Raw genomic sequence first — 22,498 nt, 5'->3', positions numbered from 1 at the left:
AATGCTTTTCATCCCCTCGGTGTGAGTTTGTTTTTTTTTTTTTTTTCATTCTGAGAGATTTCATTTTGTGTGAGCCACAGTTTAAGACCACGCTGCCAAAAAGACGGGGGCTGTGTCACTTGCAGCTGAAATATATGGGCAGCAAAAAGAGCCAATTGGATATACGGCTGCTGTTTTCTCTTCCTATATATCAACAGTTTCCAATGCACTAAGGGATTATCAAGCATCTCACGAACAAGAAACCCAGAGGGACCTAATTGGGTTCAGGCAAATGGATCACCCTAGGCTAATTAACTATAGGAAAGAGCATCTATCTTCCATGGGCCAAGGTCCCTAGATAATAGACTTCTTACAAAAGCGGTACAAGTTCCTACGGTGGAGGAAAATACTCCTCATACTCCAAGACCCTGTGGAATCTTTTAACACGCCCTTCTGGAATATGGAAAGAGGGAGCGGGTGCTGTCTCTCCAAACTACACTCAGGAGATTCACGTCACAGTATTTTCTAAATCAGAACCAGGACACATGGTCTGAGAACAGGCTGTAACTGCCTGGGAGTCAACTGCTAGCCATCTCTGAGAAAGCAGGCAAGGGTACCACGCAGTTCCAAGCACTTCATAGTCAATAAGAACTACTTAGAACATGATTCTGCCACAAACTTCTGGACAAGAATAAACTGTATTCATAGTGAGCAAACTTTAAGCAATTCATTCTGTGTTTAAGCCACTAACCAAGAATATCAAGAAATAAACCTAAGAGGGAAAAATTCCTAACTGCATAATGTATTCTAAAAATCTCATTTCACAGAATTTTAACACAGGTTTATGAGTTGGCCACAAGAACAAGGAAACCAACAATTAGACTTTACGTTCCTGTCTCGACTCTAGGTCCAAATGTTCCTGGTATGGACATCCATGGGGAGACATCTCAAGAGATGTATCTGAAAGAGGGGGGTCCCTGTTTGGCTCCAGGGGGACCACATGCAGGGGGCCCTCAAGGCAGGAGCAGCGTGAATTCCTGATCCTGTATCCAGGATGAGAGATGGTCCTGTTGCTAGGCGAGCTGTCGCTTGAGATGGACGGGCAACAGGCTCCCATCCGGAGATGTAAGCACCAGCTCTCAGAAAGCCAGTGAATCACCATCAGGCTTTGGGCTGGCTCCCAGGCTCCGTTTTCCCCCTGTGTAAAACGGGACCTGGGCCTGCCGTATGAGGAGAGATGCTGGGAGCGTCTCATTGGGAAAGAGAGGCCCCAGTAAAGGTCAGCGCCCATTCACTGATCGCAGGCTTACTGTGCGCCACGCACGGTGCCACTCTCTGCACATCACCTACTGTCCTCACAGCTAGCTTGCTATGAGCCTCTTGACACAGATGGAAACCCTGAGGCTCACCCACTGGTTCAAGGCCGCAGAATGCACTGGGGCCCAGTTCTTGTCTAAGTGGGCTGCCACCTGGGGGTTGGGTGTGGGGGAGGGAATGAGGAGGCTTCTCAAACTCCAAGGGCACCCGTCAGCCCTGGGGGTGGGCTGAACCTCCGTGGACCACGTGCTGTATTGCACAGCAACAGTAACTCATCCCAACTGTTGAGCAAAATGACTCCAAACTTGGAAGCCAGCAAAACAATCTCTGCAGGCACTGTCGACATCATATTCTCCTCTAGAGAAAGGCTGGCAAACTACAATGAGAAAGCAAAAGTATGAGTCGCTCAGTCGTGTAGGACTCGTTGCGACCCCGTGGACTGTAGCCCACAGGCTTCTTTGTCCATGGGGATTCTCCAGGCAAGAAGAGTGGAGTAGGTTGCCATTCCCTTCTCCAGGGGATCTTCCCAATCCAGACATCAAACCTGGGTCTCCTGCACTCCAGGCAGATTCTTTACCATCTGAGCCAAACTACAGGGTGTGGGCCTAATGGCCTAATGCCATTTCCTGTAAAAGGTTTTTACTGGGCCCCGCCAGAGCCATTCATCCAGTGCTGTCCACTGCTGCTCTGGCAGAGCTGCAGAGTCAAGTAGCTGTCAGAGATCAGATAGATAACCGCAAAGCCTCAAACATTACACTCTCTACTTGCAAAAAAGGATAGCTTTTTTGTAATCCTCTTGACCCTGACCTAAGGGTCATCTGACATGTCAAGAAGGTCTTGTTTTCACCTATTTACTATTTCACCTATTTATCAGGGTCTGGTCTCAGTATAATCATTAGTATTATTCTATAATAACTATAGAAAACAGAAAAGCTACAAATTACTTTTCATCAACAGAGAAGCAAATGATTTCTGTAGGAAGAAAAAAGAACTTCAAAGGTTAGGATTTATCTGTCCTGTTTAACTATGAATAGAACTAACCAGTTTCATATCTAACTTTGCGATCTGATTCCAGTTTCCTCCCTCCTCTGACTGTACATGAGTTTCTCGTACTTTCCTCCATTCAACCAGCTTTACCACCCACCCTGCTTGGTTCCTCCCTAACTGAGTGGACCAGATCTTAAGACATGCACTCAGCGTGTACTTATGCATGAGCTACGCCTTTAGCTTTTAGGAGATATCCTTTGTCGAACACCTGCCTGGCCGCGGTTAGCAAAGAAGCTTCTGGACCACACAACATTCTCAAGAGGCAGCACACATCAGCAGCAAACCGGTACCTTGGTGTCCTGGCGGCTACGGGCAGCCAGGGCGATCTGCCTGGCCAGCTTCAGGGCTTCTATCCGCATGATGGCAAACTCTAGCTCCTCCTGCCGGAGGAGCGGGGAATGAGCAGACCACAGGGAAAATGCAGCGAGACAGGACGGAAATGTTTGTCCACATCCAAGAAACGAATGGGCCACGTGAATGTGTCGTAACAGGTACTCAGGAAAACACACGCACTGGCTTTCTTTCACAATTAACACCTCAGCAGATCATGAAATAGGTGCTTAATTTCCTTTTTTTTTGTTTTGTTAAATCACCCTTTGCAATGTCTGTCAGAAGTATTATGCCATCAAATATGAAGTGATTTTTAAAACAGGATCAGAATTTTTAGGGCACTGTTTCCTTCGATTTCTCTCCTTTTGTTCATTTCATGTAAGGTTGGCCAACAATTTCCATGAGTGGCTCTGCATCTCTCTAAGGACTATAAGCCATCTCTCTAGGTTTGCTCTGCACGTCCCAGTCTAGGGGAATATCAAATTAAGTGGTCAAATTTAAAGCGCAGGATAGAGAGAATGGTTTTGGTTCCAGATGCGAGACCTGAGTCCAGATGTTATCTCAATGGGGGTCTGAGATAATCTCATATATATAAACAGCCTGGCTCACTGGTGAGCTAATACCCTTGGTTCCATCAATAAATCACAAAAAGCTGCTTTTGGGGCTATCAAGACATCTGAAAAATGACTGTTTGGATCCAATTTCCAAATTGAAATACAAATGGTTTGTTCCATATGGAACGACACGATTTATATCACTCTGGCGTCCCGGGTAGAGAACGCCACATACATCAGTCTTGGAGGGGAAGCGATTCCATCTGGAACATTCACGGCAATGCTCCATGAACTCCTGCCTCGTGGCTTTTGGAGTTCGGAGATTCATTCTCTACTGAGGTTTTTGACAAACTCCCCCAAAGTCACACATGGGCTACAAACCTGAAGTTTCTGAGCAAAGACTGGGGGGTTCTTTTCTGCTAAGTCGGGCTCCAGATAGTCAAGCGCACCACAGAGAGAGGCTGGATGAGCTAGCCTGCTGAGGAGGGCGTCAGCAGAGGCAAAGGAGCCCTCGGGAGCTGTCTGAAGGCCGGCAGAGGAGGACACAGAGGAAAAACAGAGGAGACAGAGTGATAGCTTCTGAGCAAGGACCACCCATCTATCGGCTGAACATTTCTGCCTTAAGGCCAAAGAGAGTATCAGGTGCCAATACCTCCCTCTTCATCTGGACGGATGTCCACATGCTGACGACGGGCATCTCGAGACTGACAGGCCCAACCCCCTCCCCCAAAGCACCATCTTAGGGTCCTTCCCCACCCCCACACCACCCCCACTCCATAACCAGTTGCTGGGAGGACAGCTGTCCTTAGTTACTTGAAAACCTCAGCAGGTGGGAGACAAGCTAGCTGATGGGGATTCCAAACGTAACATAACTCATCAGGAAAATACCTTCCAGGGTAAATATCGAAAGTAAGGTTTTGGTAAAAGTTTATTTTCTAAATAATGGAAAGATGCTTTCAAAAGGAAAAGATCAGAAAGACTTCAAAATCAGAAGCCAACTTGGCAGAAAGTTGAATTAAACATGAGTCCCTCATGATGTCTATTTGAAAGATGCTCTGAGTCCTGTCTGGACCATGTTTTTGCTCATAATTATCTTTCCAGTGTCCAACAGCCAGACACACAGTAGGTGCTAAATTAAGTACTTGATGCATGAGATAAATGAACGTCTACTCATCCAGAACAACAAGGTAACATACTAAGTCAATGGCCTCAAACCCTCATAGGGATTGCGAGGGGGGAGGTAAAAAAAGCAAAAGAAAATTCATCTAGAAGGATGACCCACTTTAGATGTGTGGAGGAGGTTGGGGGCGGGGCCTTGAGCTCAGGTCTATTCGCTCTGAGAAAGCCCCACAGGGCTGGGGAAGGAAGAGGTGTTAAGTCCTGGTCTATATACAGAAGGCACTTCCCATCACCAAGGCCCAGGAGAACCAACTGTCTCTCAAAAGGAGAGCATTTACCTGCTCCACCATTCTCTGCCCTCTGTCGGAGAAGACTGAGAGGTAGGATATAGATGGATGACAGCTCCAAAGCCACAGTCCAGCTGGAAGGGGCTGGAAGTGGAAAGTTAATAACTCTGACAGCAAATAACGCACTTAGGTGAGAACTGCAAAACCACCCTGGTGAGGACAGAGAGCCTTCCTCTGATCATTACGGGGTGGGATGACCTAGGCTAGCTTCCAGCCCCATGCCCAGTACCAGGCACACAGTGCTTTAAAGACCTGGCCCGAGCAGTGATGGAAGCCCACCGGTCCTGGGTTCATCCACAGTGATCTCGGGTCCCTCCGACCCCACTTACAATTTCCATCACTTCTGACGCGGTGCCCAAGGCCATGGCCTCCAGCTCCTTCTGGGAGGACTTCTCTGGCAACTGCAAGTGTGGCTCCTGGTTGGGGGCCAGCCCTCGTGCAACGGGATGTTGGATCTTTGCCCCAGTATTCACAAGGGCTTCAGTCTCCTCGAAACTTGAGCTGAGGAAGAAAGGGCATCTTTAGAGTCTGCACCGGAAACCCCACCAAAATCAGCCAGGATTCCTCGACTAATATGCCAAGGGATGCTGGACTTTCAGGGTTATAGTCCCCCAGGAAAATGGACAGGTCTTAGACAGTCAAGGGGCCTGCTGGCTGAGCGGAGGGTGGTCCAGTCCCACCCTAAGGCCTGCTGACACGGTAGAACCAGAAGTACAGATGCCATCTAGCTAAGGACACACAGTGTGAAAGTATTAATTGCTCAGTCATGTCTGACTCTTTACAACCCCATAGACTGTAGCCCACCAGGTTCCTCTGTCCGTGAGTTTCTCCAGGCAGGACTACTGGAGTGGGTTGCCATGCCCTCCTCCAGGGGATCTTCCCAACCCAGGGATTGAACCCAGGTCTCCTGCATTACAGGCGGATTCTTGACTGTCTGAGCCACCAGGGAAGCCCAAGGACACAAGCTCTGGAGTTAAGCAGACCACTAGGCCCCTGGCTGTGCACCTCAGGAGGAGAGATTAGGGGCTATAACTTAGTGAAGATCAAGGGAGAAGCCGCCTGCATGGGACGCACGTTGACGCCGTGCCGGTCACAAGGCACCATGACTGCTGCTGTGATAAGGTCATCATTCATTCTCCCCGCTCCGGGCAGATTTTGGAGTAAGTGTGGGAAGTCAAAGCAAGCACTTTCACTCCTGCTCAGTGACCGGGCCAGCAGGGAAGGGCAGGAAGGTCCCAGTCTCAGCATGAAACCCCACCCGCACCCGACCCAGCACCACACAGCTCAGAACCGGACCCTGACAAAGGCTTACATTCACATCTTATTAACAATCAACATTTATCAGGCACTTTATTTGTGCCAGGCCTCGTGACCAGTGCTCTCCTTACAGCATCTCCGTTCACTCCCCCTGATGACTTTTTGGACAGGGACCCCTAGCCCCGTCCCCAATGGGGGATGCCTGTAAGACTGAGTGCCTCAATTCATTTTCATAAAATCCCTACAAGGTCAACTGTATTCCTTACTCTCACTTTACAGATGAGGGAAGTGCAGCCCAGGAGGGCTCAAGTGACCAGTGAGGACCAGGAGTGGGACTGCAGCTCGGAATGCTCCAGCATGCCGCCTCCCCACGGCACAAATCACAGAATCAAGCGGTGTGTGTGCTGGGAGGTGATGCGAGGGCTGTACACGTTCAGTTGGTTAAAGGACCCCAGCTCAGTCCAAAGGGCAGCCAGGAACAAACCCGCTGCATCTGCATCAGAGTGGACACCAAGATGGAGACGGGGGCTGCGTGTGTGCAAATGAATCGAGGTCGGGAGAGAAGTGTAAGGCTTGGAGGCCGGGGACCTCCCTCCCAGGGCATCACAGCAGCCATACCCTGAACACGGCGTTGGAGACTCGGACATCCGGACGGGGGGAGACTTGACCGGGCTCTCCTGAGACGTGTCGAACATAAGGTACAAGGCCTGCTTCTTCGGGGCGTCGTTGTCCTGCTGCCGGGATCAAAGTCACATGTCAGCTCAGCCACCGTGGCCTGAATGTGCTACCGAGACGAAAACCAGAGCGCACTTTGATGGGGACAGCTAACTGGTCAGGAAGGAGCCTTCCTTTCTCTCCAGCCACCCGCAAGAGAGGAGAAAGTGGTACCGGCTAGGAGAGAGGAGGCGCGGATGGCAGGAAGGGGAAGGCGGAAAGAGAAAGTGCAACTCCACCCAGGGGGCATGTTTCCGGGAAGGATTGACTGCGATGGGGTTGGTGTGCGACACGCTCACTGCTGCTCGGCCACTGCCTTTAGTGGCCATCCTCTCTGGGTGCACAAGCACGCTGGCCACCCGGGATAAACAGAGGGGTCGGAGAGAGCCCGCCCAGGTGTTGCCCACAGTTGAATGGGGGGACACGGGCGTGATGGACTAGTGTGATCAGCGTCACCATCAAGGTTCACTGACTTACAGCAACTGTGGTTTAGAAGCAGCGACCCCACATCTACAAACTACGCAGAGAAAGAAACAGAAGAGCAACGAGTCTGGGATCCTGAGTGTCGCACAAGCGCCACCCCTCCCCCCCTCCCCCGGCATCGCCACGCCCCGGTGAGTGTTGCCTGAAAACAGCACAGCGCAAGAGCTCGTGCTCAGGACCGAACGCCCGGGGGCAACACATATGAAGCCAGGGAAGGCAGCCGCCCATCATAGTGACTCAAAACGAAAAAGGAATGGGGGAGAAACTTACTGCTCAAAGGGATCATCTTCAATTACAGAAAGCAGTTAGTCGGAAGAAACCAGATCATGGTACACCTTAAAAACAACCATTCCTGCTCAGACTAGCTCTTTCTCAGCCAGAGGACCTAATTCTGCAGGAAGTCTAACAGCATCCTATCATTTTCTCCCTGAAAATGGCATCTGAAGTGGACTGAGACAAACCTCAACCCCATCCCCCACTCCAGCCCCGGGTCACTAAACTGAGCCCAAAACAGGGTGGAGAGCAAGTCCCCTGCTGGCTGGAGGCAGAAGAACTTACAGGTAAGGAGGAACCGATTTTCTCCATGTATTCGATTTCATAGGAGTTTCTGTAATCCAACTCTGCAAAAGAAACAAAAGGAGAGGTGAGCACCAGAGAGGGAAAAACGAAAACAAAAGATTTATTTGGCTGGGCAAGGTGGGGCCTGGAACAAGGCCTTAAGCTTTCTGAGAATGTCCACTGACTGAGATTTCCAATACAGTCAAAAGGGGAGGCTTGCCTTAGCTATTTTCAGACAAGTGGTAAACCTCTTACCATAAAGGGGCTTCAGCCACTTGGGAGTCTGAGAGAGTCCCACAGGAATTAAATGTCAAAACCAAGCACGGATTTGACTGGGAAAAGATCCGAGCATCCTGCACTGAGTTTTCAGATCAGAGCGTGCGTACCCTCTGGGTGTCTGGGTGTTGCTTTCTCTGAAAGTCTCAACTGCGGTTCAGGGAATCTCCCCAAGTCCTGGTGAAATTTTGGAACTGGACCCGAGCTGCCTGTCTGGTTGATGGAAGCAAGGGGGAAGAACAGGGCTGCTACAAGAGAAGCTCTGCAAGTCGCTTAGAACATTCCCCCCAATTCTGCCAGTACCAAGGGGCTGGTCTGAATCAAATGTTCAGACACAAAGACTATTAAAGTCCAATTTGGTGGAGTAATGGCCTATTTCAAGTTGACAGGAGACTTTAGGCTACAAGGAAAACTCCAGATACTCTCACTGGAGACTAGAAATCCCACTGCCTGCCTTGGCTCCCAGGCAGTTACAGATGGAGACCCAGCTCTGCCACTCCATCCAAGTCCCTGTCTGGTGAATGGACTCTGAGCACCTACTCAGTGCCTGACTGTGCAGGGCATGGTGGATACCGTAGTGAACAAGAGAGAAGAGGACCCTATTGTCACAAGAACCCCAATCCACAGCTCTTTTCCACCTAAGAAGAAAAGCTAGACATGACATGACCCACTCAGAAAGCAAGAGTGTCAATGGCAATCCCTAAAGCCCAATGCCTTAATTTTTTTAAATAAAAAATAAACAGAAATAGCAGCAGTTCTTCTGGTTTAAAGTCCATCATTCCTACATATTCATAAGCATATTCAACAGAAGGGATCGTTTTTAAATGATCCTTTAAATATGAGCTTTAAAATGAAATATATCCAGGACTTCCTGGTGGTCCAGCGGTTAAGACTGCAGGAGGTATGGGTTCGATCCCTGGTCAGGGAACCAAGACCCTGCATGCTGTGAGGCAAGGCCAAAAAAATAATAAATAAGGGATTTCCTCAAAGACTTTCTCAAAACCTGCAAGTGTGTGTGGTTTTGGCTGAATCAACTGCAGTAGGACTTCTTGGTGGTCTGGCGGTTAAGACTGCAGGAGGTATGGGTTCTATCCCTGGTCAGGGAACCAAGACCCTGCATGCCGTGAGGCAAGGCCAAAAAAATAATAAATGAGGGATTTCCTCAAAGACTTTCTCAAAACCTGCAGGTGTGTGTGGTTTTGGCTGAATCAACTGCAGTACTTAACCCCGTGGATGACTTTTCAGGAATCTCTGGGATGAAGCAAATGCATCTTTCTGGCAGGCGTGACCTGCTCACGGGAATGGAGATGGTTTTGTGGATTAACGGCCAGAAAGACCTCACACATCCTGAAGGCACTGACTTGTGCATCACTGGGGAAGAACACAAAATAAGCCGAACCGCATGCTGGGCAGGAGCTCAGTGTCTGTAACCGTGCTGTGAATCTGTCCCCAGGGTCTGCCTCAACTGAAGACACAGAAGCGTTCATTTATTAAGACTTACTATCTTCTAAAGGCAGGGGATAGTGAAGGACAGAGTGATTTCTAGGGCCTCTTCTGGAGGATGCCAGCGCTCATTTTTATTGTTCTGCTAAAGACTAAGTGGAGAAGATTCTACAAATCAGCTCTTTGCTCCTCCAAGGTATCACTGCTATTGCCAAGGCATGATTTTATCCTAATTGATTTAACAGAAAGCCTCCCCACCCCACCCCCAACACACAAACATACCCTACAATGGCACAGAGCACCCGGGATGCACCGAATAACCTGGGGGCCACCGTGAAGATTTTCTGGGCCCTGGGACCCCGGGTCAGCTAGCTCTGGTTACCAGCTCGCCTCAGGGTCCCACCTGGAATCTGCGCTTGTTTTCCTGGCAGCAGATCTGGGTGAGTTTTAGGTCACTGAGCTCATTTATCTGCCTTCTTTCCTACCTGCCAAGAGCATCTCAGATATATTCTTTTCTTGTTTTTTGGCCACACCACGTGGCAGGTGGGGATCTAACTTTTCCGACCAGGGATCAAACTCACAACCCCCCTGCAGTGGAAGCGTGGTGTTTTAACCACTGGACCACCAAGAAGTCCCAGGTTCTCAGATATTTTGAGAAAACATCTTACTGAACTTGCTTTTCAAAATCTCACTCACCTGCCTTAAATTCTAAGTCTCAGAGGGTAGGCTCGGAGAGGGGAGCCACATGCAATTTTAGCCCCATTTTTACATCATGCCACACACACACTGGCAGACCAGCAAAGGTAACAGCAATTATACCAAGCGGCTCCATGTCTTTACATCTAAGAGGCAGCTCGCTAAAGCACGTGCTGCTTTGAGCTGAAGAGGCCTGACGTTATTGTCAATGGGTCCTGTCGTTCTGAAGGCAATGCACTGTGAGAGGGCTGGACTGCTGTTTCCACGGGACTCTCCTTGTTGGAGCTTTGCTAGAGGACCGGAAGGAGCCTGAGCACAAGCCAGAAGGGTGCAACTGAGTCCAGACTGTCATTCCCAGGATCAAGGAAGCCACCTCACCAACTTCTCCAGGCCTACGAACTCATTCATAAAATGGAGTTCAAAGTGCACACCTCTTACAGGATAAAATGAATTGATGTAAAGCCCCACAGCTGGTCACACAAAAGGTAATGCATTGCAACCAGGTCTATTATTGCTCACTGCTAATATTTCTGAAACTTTTAACATATGTGATGAGAGGGGAAGAGGCTTTCAGAAAGGGAAAAGGACACTGCTCTGATTTCCCTGGGTGGCCCTTCTATATGTCTGTATCTCAATGGCAATGGTGCCCACCACTGAAGCTGAAGCTCCAACATTTTGACCACCTGATATAAAGAACTGACTCACTGGAAAAGACCCTGATGCTGGGAAAGATTGAAGGCGGGAGGAGAAGCTGACGACAGAGGATGAGATGGTTGGATGGCATCATGGACTCGATGGACATGAGTTTGAGCAAGCTCCAGGAGTTGGGGATAGATTGGAAAGCCTGAAGGGCTACAGCCAGTGGGGTCAAAAAGAGCTGGACACGACTGAGCAACTGAACTGAACTGAACTGAAGAATAGGTTAGGCTTCCCCCCGAGGACACCTTCCTCTCTACTGGATTGTAGGAGGGAGAGGCTGATGCCCTAGCAATGGGCCATCCAGATCTGTGAATCTAAAGCCACCACTCCCTCAGGGTCTCGGACCAGAGGCAGGGGAGATCTCGGAGGCTCTGTTGCCCAGTGGTTCCTAAACTTTTCATTCCTGGGAACCACATGGACTAAGTTTCCTCTCAAGGCATCACATTTCAAAAGACAGCCCTAGAAAATGGCATTTGCTAAGCAATGGTTCAAAGAAAAATGTTTGACCATCAAGCTCTGGTTTTAAGCAACTGGAGACCACTGGTGTCACTACAGAGAGTTGATGTGCTTATAGACTCCAAACATGCAATTTTAACTAGCTGGGCATCCATCTAAACTAGGTCTATTCAGGTTTTTTTGGAATATTAAGATGATTTGAATCTCCTGTGGACCCAGGTTAGGAAGTTCAACATCCTCATTCTACACTTAACGAAAGGAAGCCTGAAAGGCGGTTGTTGGGAAGCCCAGTACAAAATAGCCGGTTGGAGGAAGTCCTTGGGAAAATGGCGAAGGGCCAGAAGACCCCGGCTTGGTGCTGCGGGCAGAAAAACATCTCCTGCCTTTGGTTATGCCCGGCGCCAAGATTTAATAATAAATGTTAAAGATATTGCTTGAGAAAACGGGTTATGGGATAAGCACATGGGTCACTTAAGAGCGTGCTGTCCTTGAAATATTTTTACTGATTAGGTGTTAACCCCGTACGTGCTCTGCTGGCTGTATACTCTAAGCTCTTTGTCCCTGCTTCTATAAAAAGGCTTGACTGCAGAAATAAACTTGTCAGTCCTTGCAAGAGACTGTCCGAGTGTCATTCTTTCAGGTTCGTTGCTTCCAAGTCCCGGGGAGAAAATCCCCAACAACGGTCACATAAAGACTGTGGTGGGGAAGAAGAGGCCCTTCAAGTCAGGCAAACCTGGTCCTACGTGGATTAGCCCCTCAACACTGAGCAAATCTCTAGCAGCTCAGATCCTCCGCTCTCAGGTTCTTTCTGGGGGACATATCTGTTCCCCGCCTCCACCTGGTGTGGCCAGACGTGACCTCGTGAACAGGAAGGACAATTCAAGAACAGGACTCCATCCGTTTCTACGTCCGGTTGCTGGAGGGAACAGGTACACCCGAGAGATGGACACAGACCACACCTCCCGAAACTGAAAGCCTTCTGGATTCACACATCCAGTGGATTTCCCATTGCCCACCAGCTACAAATACGGGCAGGGCTTCCCAAATCTTCACAGTCATTTTCTAAGAAGGCAGGTTTACTAGAGTTTTGTTCCAAACTGATGGATTTCCCTATTTTTAAAATTTTTTAGCAGAAAACAATTCTCGAATATGTCAATGAGCTAGTGAGTGGTCTTCGTTCCAAGTTGAAGATGAAGAAATGGATGTCACCACTGAATGAGGCACCTATTAGCTTAAAAGGTATTATTATGATCTTTCTATTTTCTTGCGTGCTTAGTCACTCAGTCATGTCTGAGTCTTTGCAACCCTCTGGACTGTAGCCTGCCAGGCTCCTCTGTCCATAGGTTGCTATTTCCTTCTCCGATGGATCTTCCTGACCCAGGGATTTTCTGTTTTCTATGAAAATAATGCATGTATTTATCTGATTCCTGGTAATACAACCACATACATATACCACAAAACACATATACTTTTTGATTCCTGTCTACAATGGCAAGCTCAGGTTGGCTTCTATACGTTTCTATGACATTTAACAGATCCTTTCCAAACCTCAAGGGATGTGAACCAGCAGGAGCTATCAGAATGGCCAGGTCCCCGCTGGTCCTCACCTACCCCTGCTGCTTCTGGGATGTCCACACAGCTCTGCACATCTCCCTCACTCAGGAGGTGAGTGATGCAAAACTCAGACTATGTGGACACTACCCTGTACACCTGCCTAGCCTTCTGTTTTCTTTCCCCACAAAGCTGTCTTTAGCTCCCACTGTGTTTGTGGCGCTCTGAGAAAAGCTGCCTCAGATAGGGTTCTTGTTGTCAAGAAACACACAATCTAGTGGAGAAGCAAGAGATGCACTCGAATCATTGTTACCACATCAAGCAATCTCAAAGTAGGTTCAGACCAGGCACTGAGGACAGGCAGCGAGGGGCCATGACCAGGGAAAGGCTGGGAGTGGCCAGGACAAGCCCGAGAGACAGGGAGGTGCGGGGCATCCTGCAGCAGCCACTGCAGAGAGGCTGGAGGGGGATCCCATCCGGTGGGGTTCCTGGCCCAGGGGTGTGTGCAGAGAGGAAGAGGAGGACTGAAGTAGAGCTGAGGCCAGACCCCAGGCCCCCAGGGTCACAGTGGAGTAAGATGGCCACTGTTAAGTCTCCCAAGCCCCCGGCCGCAGGGCTAACCCGACAGCCAACTCAAGCCTCCATTATTCAGAAAATACAATGCCCTGAAGTCCAAGTCTTTCATCATCAAAATACAGAAAGGCGTGTCATAAGATAAGCATCCACAGTCTCCCCTAAACTTGAAATGGCTCTCACTGTACCACTACTCAGAAACCTCTGGGCACAAAGCATGCCATCCAGGCCCTGGATCAGGAAGAGCCTCCAGGGGAAGCTTTCCAAGTTACACGGGCAGGTGTGGAGACAAGAACATAGAGCACAGACTTGAGGACACAGTTGGGGAAGGAGAGGGCTAAGCGGCGTGGACATGTGTAAATTACCACAGATAAAACAGCCAGTGGGGATCTGCTGTACGTCGCAGGGAGCTCAAATCAGACGCTCTGTGACAACCTAGAGGGGTGGGAGTCCCCTGGTGGCTCAGACGGTAAAGAATCTGCCTGCAATGTGGGAGACTAGGTTCGATCCCTGGGTTGGGAAGATGCCCTGGAGGAAGGCATGGGAACCCACTCCAGTATTCCTGCCTGGAGAATTCCATGGACAGAGAAGCCTGGCAGGCTACACTCCATGGGGTTGAAAAGAGTCAGACATGACTGAGTGACTACACTTTCACTTTTCACTTTCAGAGGGGAGGTGGGAGGGAGGTTTAAGAGGAAGGGGACATACGTACACCTATGGCAGATTTATGTTGATGTATGGCAGCTGCTGCTGCTGCTAAGTCGCTTCAGTCGTGTCCGACTCTGTGCAGCCCCATAGATGGCAGCCACCAGGCTCCTCTGTCCCTGGGATTCTCAAGGCAAGAACACTGGAGTGGGTTGCCATTTCCTTCTCCAATATGTATGGCAGAGATCAACACAATATTGTAAAGCAATTTTCCTCCAATTAAAAATAAATAAATTTAAAAAATGTCCTTGGTTATACCCTTGCTCCACCCAGGTCGGAGGCAGGAGGTGGCCTCATAGAGTTCATGGTTCCTTATTAGCAGCAAATAAGTGGATAAGGTTTCCCTGTATGATTATCCTCATACTGAATGCTACTCGGTTTTTAAGACTTGCTAGAAATTAATATCTTAGAGAGGGAAACTTAGACCCATCAACGACAGCCCAGAGTACTGGAATGACGGCCCACGACTAGGCTCACAAGCCCCACATGAGGTGGGTGGGGGACAGGCCCCATGATGACTAGGAATGCAGGGTCCCATAATATCCCTCCCTGGAAGGTTCTAGTTGCCGACTTAAGATATATGGATTTTTCAAGCCAAAGAACCAGGCAGACAGCTGCAAGTCGATACATGTTAAGGGGGAAGAAGATGTGAATGATGTAAGTGACACGCCTAGGGACTGTGAGAAGGACTCAGGGTTCTCGCTGGCAAGTCAAGGGAGAGCCTCTGGTTTAGGGCTTGAGCATAAGGTGCTGGTTACATGGTGGAAGGTCCCAAGGGGCCGATGAACTGTAGGGACCCCGAGAGGCCCCCGGGCCAGTTTACCCAGCCAAGCATTCGACACAAAATCCTCAAGGAACACAAGCCATACAGCTGAGAAGGTACAAAGCTTGGGGGAGCTCAGGGCCAGGTGTTAGTGGGCGCTCTGCTAGCTCTCAGCAGGTGCCTGCGGGTCACGGCACAGCTGGGTTCAAGCCTCAGGCTGTGTTAACAGGCAGCCTAGCTCAGGGAGCCCGGGGAGGCGGCGATCCACAGCACAGTTACCTGGCTTAGCGGTTTCTTTCCTGGCCTTTTGCTCCCTAGGGGCAATGGTCTCCAAGGCAGGGTGGGAGTCCAGCTGGCCACCAAGTTGCTTACCCTCTGTGGGTGAATTGAATTTGGTCTCGTTCACGAAGGTGGACAGGTCCGAGGGCTGGGGGTAGTCCTGTTTGTCAGCCTCCAGGTCCACCGTCATGCACGTCCACTTCTGATTGGTGACCGCCAGCTTCTCCTCGTCAGTCGCGTGGACCACCGCCGAGATCACGGGCGGCGTTTCCGGCGTGGCCGCAGGGGTGGGGTCCTACCAGGAGAAGGGAAGCCGTCTCTCGTCTAGTCCCGTATCTGCGCCCACCCACGGGGTCTGGGTACCTCCACCCAGGACGGGACCCTGTCATATTCCTCTGCTCAAAACAGTTCTAAGGAAACAAATTCTTTCCTCTATGAATTTCCTTTTCTGATGGCTTGTTTCAGGGGGTGATGACCATGGGTTTAAAAAGGAATTAGGATTTTGTGTTTTGAGTATTTGAGACATTCCTGCTCATTCACTTTGAGAAAAATAAAGAAAATTTTTACATCTGGCACTTTTATTAGGACAACTATAGTGTTATGCCCACAAAGGGCTGGACATCAATACCACCGACATCGCCCAACAATCATCACACCTGATGCCAGAGGTAGAGAAAGTGAGTTTCAGCCTCATCTCCACAGAGGTGTGCAACTGAGCAGGGCAGGGTGGGAGCCCAAAAATGTTACAAGAGATGTGGCACTGGACCCATGACCCCTCTGGTGGGGCTGGGCGCCTCTCTGCAGCCCCGCCCTGGCCAAGGTTGGCCTGGCTGGGGTCTCACTGGCTTGGATGAGGGCGGCAGAGGAGATCTGCTTATGACTTTGAATGGCCTGACACACATTCCTGGTCTGTAAAGGTGAGAGGAACTGGTAAGAGGGAGACAGGGAGCTGTATGAAGAAAGAGCCCAGCCCCCATTTCTTTAGGGGATGGAGCCCCTTTTCCGCCCCAGTCCTGACGCTGGTTACACAATCCAGGGCTCCTCGCGCACGTTCAGTTCTTTCTCACTGTATATGCGTTTATCTCCACAGACTTCCTCAACTTGATATTTAAGGATGTTCTCAGCAGATTAACTGGCCAGAACGGACCAGCACGATTCCCAGAGAACTAACATTTTTCCTGGGCATCTGCCAATTCTGGGGACATTCTCTGACATTTCCCCAAGGGAAGTGATCAAAACCAAGTCTTGCAAACACTGAGGGACCCTCCATGCAGAAGACAAGGAAGAGGGTGTTGGAAACATGGCCATGATGGGCAACTGACCAGTAGGGGATAATCACCCATCAGTCTTGACTCCCCCCCACCGCCAGGCGAGCGATAAAATGATAAGCATCAAGGGAACAGTATACCTGAGAAGGTGGATCAGAGAGAGGAGACCGTTTTGGCGACTTTTTCACCCTAAATGTGTCACTGGAAACAAAATGAGAAATGTAAACACAACAGACAGAGGCATAGAGCATTCCAGAGCTGACCGAGGCCCGCAGCTGACTGCCGAGTGTCTGGCCCAGACCACCCTCCCGTCCACACCACTCCCACCCTGACCGAAAGACGTCCACACCGACAATCCATTCTGATTTTTTAACAGACACTGTTGCCCTCGAGGGAAAGATTCATCAAGCCAGAAGTCTTTTGAAGAGATGCCATTGTGGAGAGCTGACCCAGAAAGTGAAGCTAACTTTGCCCAGATATTCTTACTTTAAAAAAGCAGAATCTGGTGAGCGGATTAACACGTCTGCATTCATCCAGGAGGGTCTGAACTAGCTAAGGTGGGGGAGGGGATGTGAGTTCACGACACCAATGAACAGGAACCAACTGACAGACGGCCAAGCCGACACAGCACTCAAACAGCTGAAGGAGCCATGCAGAAGGGAAGGTCTGGGTCTCGGAGGGAACTGGAAGATTCCCTCCTACATGCAGGAACTCGGAGCTTAATGGGTTCCCGCACCTCTGACCTTCTGGGTGGGATTCTGACTAAAGGCAGGGCCAGGGGTGACATTTTTTTTTCCCCCATTTATGGTAGAATACACATAAAATTTACCATCTCAAACACTCTTAAGTGTACAGTTCACTGAAGTGCATACACACTGCTGTGCAACCAAACTCCAGAACTCTTTTTTCAGAGATGAGATCATTAAAAAAAAATGCCTTTCCTAATCACAATTAATGACTCTGGTCGCTTTTTTCTTCTTCATATAAATAACTGGGGGTGAGGGTTGGGGAGAGGAGGACCTAGGCAAAGGAGACATCAGCTCAGATTCCTGAAAGAGTCAGAAGGAAGGGATTTTTTTTTAGCATAGATGGTTCCATTATATCTCCTGGGTGATCAGGGGGTTGTTTCCACAATCAGAATGGAGACTTCTCCACCTGTAGACCAGACTCTGCCCCATGGTCTCAGGCCCCTCAGTGGTCTGGTCCCGCCCCCCGAAAGGCAAGGGCCTGGGGGGCGGCCCCCTCATCTTACACTCCCACTCCCCCTCTCCTGCTCTAGTCGGTAACTACATGGACAGAGCAATTGGGCACCAAGTTCCTCCTTGTGTTCTCTCAGATAAAACACTCCAACAATGGCATTCAGTTATGAAAGAAATACTATAAATGGTTATTTACAGCATTTGTGGCATTTGTCATGTGAACAGTGCAATTACAGCTTGAAGCATGTATTTATTCAAGCATATAAATACGCAACTGTGTATTTTACAGTTGCTAAGTGGCTCTAAAATACTGGAGAAATCCCTGGGGCAGAAGAGACCCTGAGAGACTCCACTCTATCCCAGGGCTGCTGGGAGCCTGGGACCAGGCCAGCTTCTCTTGGAAAGATGTTGAGGCAAAGAAGACGCCTGTCCATGGGCCCTTGGGAGCGGCCTGCACGACCTCTCACGGCCCGGAACACACAGCACTACAGGCACAGAGGTGGTCCGACCTGTTGCTGTTTCCCTCAACAAGGCAACCCCCCACAGCATGCGGATACCCTGCCCGGAAGCCACCTGGCGATGGCTCTCACAGCCGTGTGCTCCACTCGGAGCTGACCCTGCATTTCAGGGGGCTCCCATCGGTCTCAATTTGAAAGAGCCCAAACGTTTCTGCTTCACATGTAGCCAGAACAAGCAACAGCAGTTCCTGCCTGTGGTCGGACTGGATGGTTATTTTAAGGTGAAGCCACAATACTTTGAAAGCAATCGCCTACATGTCCCATTTAAAATGGAAGAATGGAATGAGAGTTTAAAAAAAAAAAGTATGGGTTTCAGATGAAGACATCCAATATGCAAGGGGAGAAAAAAAAAAGGTTCCATTCCTGACAAGCAGGCAGATGTTGGATAATCACGTTTTCACAGCCAAGCAGTTTCACTTATGCTAATCACTATGAAACAGACAAATAACCTCTGCTACTGGGAAGCCCCATGCCCCGTCATTCCCAGGCCCGCGACAGAAATATGTAAGCAGCAGCCACGGAAAGGAAATAAAAAAGAGCTTGGAAGCAAAAGCAAAGGCAGGAAAAAGCACATTTGGCATAAGAGGCAGATTCCGTTAAATTTACTTACAACAGAGAACATACAGACATCACATCTTCAACCATCCTAAGACAAGAAGACAAAGAAAAAGAGAGACAGACAGAAGGAACTGACAAAAAAGATAAATCTGCAGGTGACTGGCTATGAAGGGGCCATCCAGTGTTCGGCTTGGGCGTGAGGGCGACATCCCAGCTTTTTGGAGAGGAGCTGTTGGAGAACACCTTCCTCTCTTGGTTCCAATTATCCCATAAAGTGTTGGTGACTCAAAGAGCCTTGCCACCCCAGTGAAGGACTCCTAGCCATCTGCACCAGAGGTGAGACCTGGGGACAGGTAGGCGTCCCTGACCTCAGTCAGCTCTGGTGACAGAACAGAACAGAACCAAGCTGTCTCGTAGGGAAGGAGAAGGTGATGGATTCAAGTTGACTCTCATCCCCCAAAAATGAGAGAAATGGCTTTGTGGTGTGGGCATTTCCATTTTCTCCTGTTCAAGGCTTAAAATAAAGCTTCCAACACAGATTCTAGGGAATCTTTAAGAAGGGCCTGGTTTAGCAGGTGATCTAAAAAAAACCAAGTCCACATTTTTGGCCAGGACCATCTCCCATCCACCACCACCCAAGGTCAAAGCTTGCTTACAGACCCTCTTCTCAGGAAGCCTTGGGCTCTTCTCAAATGTTAAATGCTTGGGGGCGGTGGGGAGTGCAGAAGGAGAGGTAAGCAGGTTACTCTATCTTGATCTGTGCCAGGCAGACTCAGAGGGGCCAGCAGTCATGGTCTGTTCTGCTGAGATGCCACCAGAAGCCCGGCCTTCTGGTCAAATTATTGATACTTCACTCGAGAGCAAGGAGAAAGGCTCCGAGCACCAAACTACACTACACTTGGACCAAAGCCCCAAGGATGGACCTGCAGCCATCCTGGGCTGGACTTCAGAGGCATGGACACATCTATCAGGTGCAATCCACTCAGCCACGGTCTGGACAGCAGACCCGATTACTCATGGCCTCCTGGAGACTGTGGGGGCCGCTTCTCCCTTTCAGGTTCCACTGATCTTTTCTGGATCCACAGGGCCTGTGGACTCTCATCTACGAAGATGACTAGATAAAAGGGCAGACACAACGTGGGTGCTTCCTACAGGGTAGCCGGGGTACAGGAAGCGGCCCAGACCAGGCCTCTCTCTTATGGGCTTCTTGAGTCTATTGTGTTCGCCTCTTGGGCTTGTTGTTCAGTCACTAAGTCGTGCCCAGCTCTTTGCGACCCCATGAACTGCAGCACGCCAGGCTTCCCCATCCTTCACTATCTCCCTGAGTCTGCTCAAACTCGTGTCCATTGAGTCAGTGGTGCCATTCAACCATCTCATCCTGTCGCCCCCTCTCCTCCTACCTGCAATTTTTCCCAGCATCAGGGTCTTTCCAATGGCCTAATGTCTCATTAAAGGGCAGAAACAAATACTACAAAATTTTAATAATATTTTAAAGGGTGGACCCCTTAGTTTCCAGGCCACTCCAAAAAGCATTTCACATGTTAAACAGAAAATGCTAAATCACCAATAGGGAGGCTGACCAGGCCACCACTGGGTCGCTCCCTTTCCATGGATTCCCCCACTCTCTCCTGAAGTTCAAGGTCAGGTCTTCAGCTATAAGTAAAGCTTTAGACCACTAACTGATCGAGGCAAGCAGTCAAGGACTCTAGACCCAAAGGGATGTGAGGATGGGACATGCCACGACTATGGGTGCAGAGAGGAATGAAAACGGGTACCCTGCTGCAAGCGTGGTGGCGCTGTGGCAAATGGGGGGGAGGGGGCAAGGCAGCCCAGGTTTCCAGGCAGGTGAGCAACTACACAGCCAGTGCCCAGCCCCGCCTCTGACCTTACCACCTGCTCCCCTGAACTTACGTCTTGAGGGGCGTCTTCTTCTTCTTGGCAGGCTTGTTCAGCCCATCCCCGTCCACTCCATTGGCTTCGATGGCACTGGCTGGGATCTCAAAGGAGGCTGGGGATTTAGAAGGTGAGCTGGGGGCCTTAGAGCACGTCTTAAAGGGATCAGTGGACTCATCACAGGCGTCCGGGTCAAAGTTGTAGGACTGTTGGGGCAGTTTGGGAGACTCCTGCATTTTTGAGGTGGAAGAAAAAGGGTTAAAATTGGGGTCATCCCACTTGTCAATATCAAAGGTGTAGGTACCTTTAGCGATAGGGATGTCATTGGGTTCAGCAGGGGACCTGGTAGGCGAGGCAGGGGTGTTGTCGAGTTTTTCGGGTGTTTTTTTCATCTTTGGCCTCCTTAGGGGCATTTTGGCAACCGGCTTTTTGCCTATCTTTTTGGTGGGAGGCGGGGTTTCCTGCTGGGTGTCCCAACTACCCTTGTCCTCAGAATAGTCAAACTCCAGCCTCACTGAGAGGCCTTTGGCTGGGGAGTCCTCTTGCCCCCCACTATCTGATGGGGTCACCTCCACTGCCTCAGGGGCCGTGGCCGGAGGCAGGGTTCTCCTTCCAATGGGAGGTGAGTTCTGCACTCTGCCACCCCCTGAAGCTGGGGGGACGGCCCCTTCTGCACCCTCGGAGTCCAGAGGGCAGGCCGCCTTGGGGGCAGCAGCAGGTTCTAGGGGTGCCTCCTCCGATAGGGCTGAGCTAGAAGCTTCTGCCCTGGCCGGTTCTGTGTTCGTTTCGGCTGTCTGACTCTCTCCGCTGGGGCCAGGGCTCTCTTCGGTTGGCTCGTGCTGTGTCTCTTTCACTGGGGGGGTTTCGGGGGGTTTCTTAGTGATCTGTTTCTTTTTTAAGGAAGGTGGCCTCGGTTTCTTAGTTCGCTTAAGGGTACTGGAAGCACTGCTCGAACCCGCGCTGTATGCATCCGTGACCGGGGCCGTGGCCTCGGGGTTGCCTGAGCAAGAAGCACCATCAAAGTCACTGGCTTGCAGGCTGAGCGAGCGGGACAACGTCGACTTAGAGGTGGGGACGGAGTCCGTGGACTTCCTCCGTGAGTTCACCTTGCAGTCCTGATTCTTAGGGTCTGAGGGGCGAGGCTCCAAGGTCTGAAGGTTATCCACCAGCTCGATGTTGTCAAAGTCCAAGTTGTAAGTCCCGCTGCTGGCTATCGGCTTGTCTTCATCGAAGACAGCGGAGAAGGAGTGTGACGGGGGATGGAAAGGACTGCCTTCCACGGAGCTGCTGCGGGGGCCATCTGGGACGGAGACCGGCTCAGAGCCGCATCCTGAGGGAACGGAGACAAAGCCATCATTTAACGACACAGACACTTAAAAGAGTCCCTCATCTCATGCCAGACCATCATCACCCTCTAACACCAGAGCCCCAGGCCAGCCTGCCCACCCCTCAACAAGCATGCTGCTTGGGTACAAATCCTGTTCTCACCAGGCAGCTCCAGGCCCTGGACAAGCAGACCCTCAGCTTTCTCATCCGTAAAATGGGAGCAATAAGAGCTGTTTAAAGGATACCTTTAAATACTGTCATCTAAAACACATTTACCTGGACTTCCCCAGTGGTCCAGTGGCTAACACTCTGCACTCCCAGTGCAGGCGGCCCAGGGTTCGACCCCTGGCCGGGGAACTAGACCCCACATGCTGCAACTAAGGAGCCCTCCTGCTGAAACTTTAAAAAAAGCAGAAGAAAAAAAAAAAAAAACCCTGTATGCCAAAACTAAAAATGCAATGAACATCAATGATCCTGTGTGCCACAACTAAGGCCTGAAACAGCCAAAAAATAAATATTAAAAAAATTTAAAACACATTTACCAAGTGCCAGATCAAAGCAAGGCACCATTCTGGGCGTTGGGGCCTCCA

General features: G+C 50.1%; 1 protein-coding gene and 1 long non-coding RNA gene across 24 annotated transcripts in view; one reads left to right on the top strand and one right to left on the bottom strand.

Annotated features, from left to right (window-relative positions):
• The window catches only part of TACC2 (transforming acidic coiled-coil containing protein 2), a 233,932-nt gene that overhangs the window by 17,211 nt on the left and 194,223 nt on the right, over positions 1–22,498 (bottom strand). For 7 of the 23 annotated variants that reach the window (XM_044935169.2, XM_044935172.2, XM_044935175.2 and 4 more), the window contains 9 exons: positions 20,601–21,912; positions 18,742–18,777; positions 16,555–16,615; positions 15,147–15,441; positions 7,706–7,767; positions 6,569–6,684; positions 5,023–5,194; positions 3,609–3,749; positions 2,634–2,723 (listed from right to left, as the gene is read on the bottom strand). In XM_044935169.2, coding sequence (XP_044791104.2) covers positions 2,634–2,723; positions 3,609–3,749; positions 5,023–5,194; positions 6,569–6,684; positions 7,706–7,767; positions 15,147–15,441; positions 16,555–16,615; positions 18,742–18,777; positions 20,601–21,912 — 2,285 coding nt within the window. Of the gene's footprint in view, positions 1–2,633; positions 2,724–3,608; positions 3,750–3,992; positions 4,778–5,022; positions 5,195–6,568; positions 6,685–7,417; positions 7,483–7,705; positions 7,768–15,146; positions 15,442–16,554; positions 16,616–18,741; positions 18,778–20,600; positions 21,913–22,498 lie in introns of those variants that run through there. The other 16 variants (XM_025274028.3, XM_044935189.2, XM_044935186.2 and 13 more) reach the window with 15 other exon arrangements.
• Positions 12,072–16,368, top strand: LOC123331420. Its single transcript, XR_006548052.1, has 3 exons — positions 12,072–12,204; positions 12,406–12,514; positions 16,237–16,368. It is a non-coding gene; the product is annotated as an uncharacterized LOC123331420 (long non-coding RNA).

Source organism: Bubalus bubalis, chromosome 23 (assembly GCF_019923935.1).
Source record: "Bubalus bubalis isolate 160015118507 breed Murrah chromosome 23, NDDB_SH_1, whole genome shotgun sequence".
Taxonomy (NCBI): Eukaryota; Metazoa; Chordata; class Mammalia; order Artiodactyla; family Bovidae; genus Bubalus; species Bubalus bubalis.
This window is presented reverse-complemented; position numbering and strand designations above follow the sequence as displayed.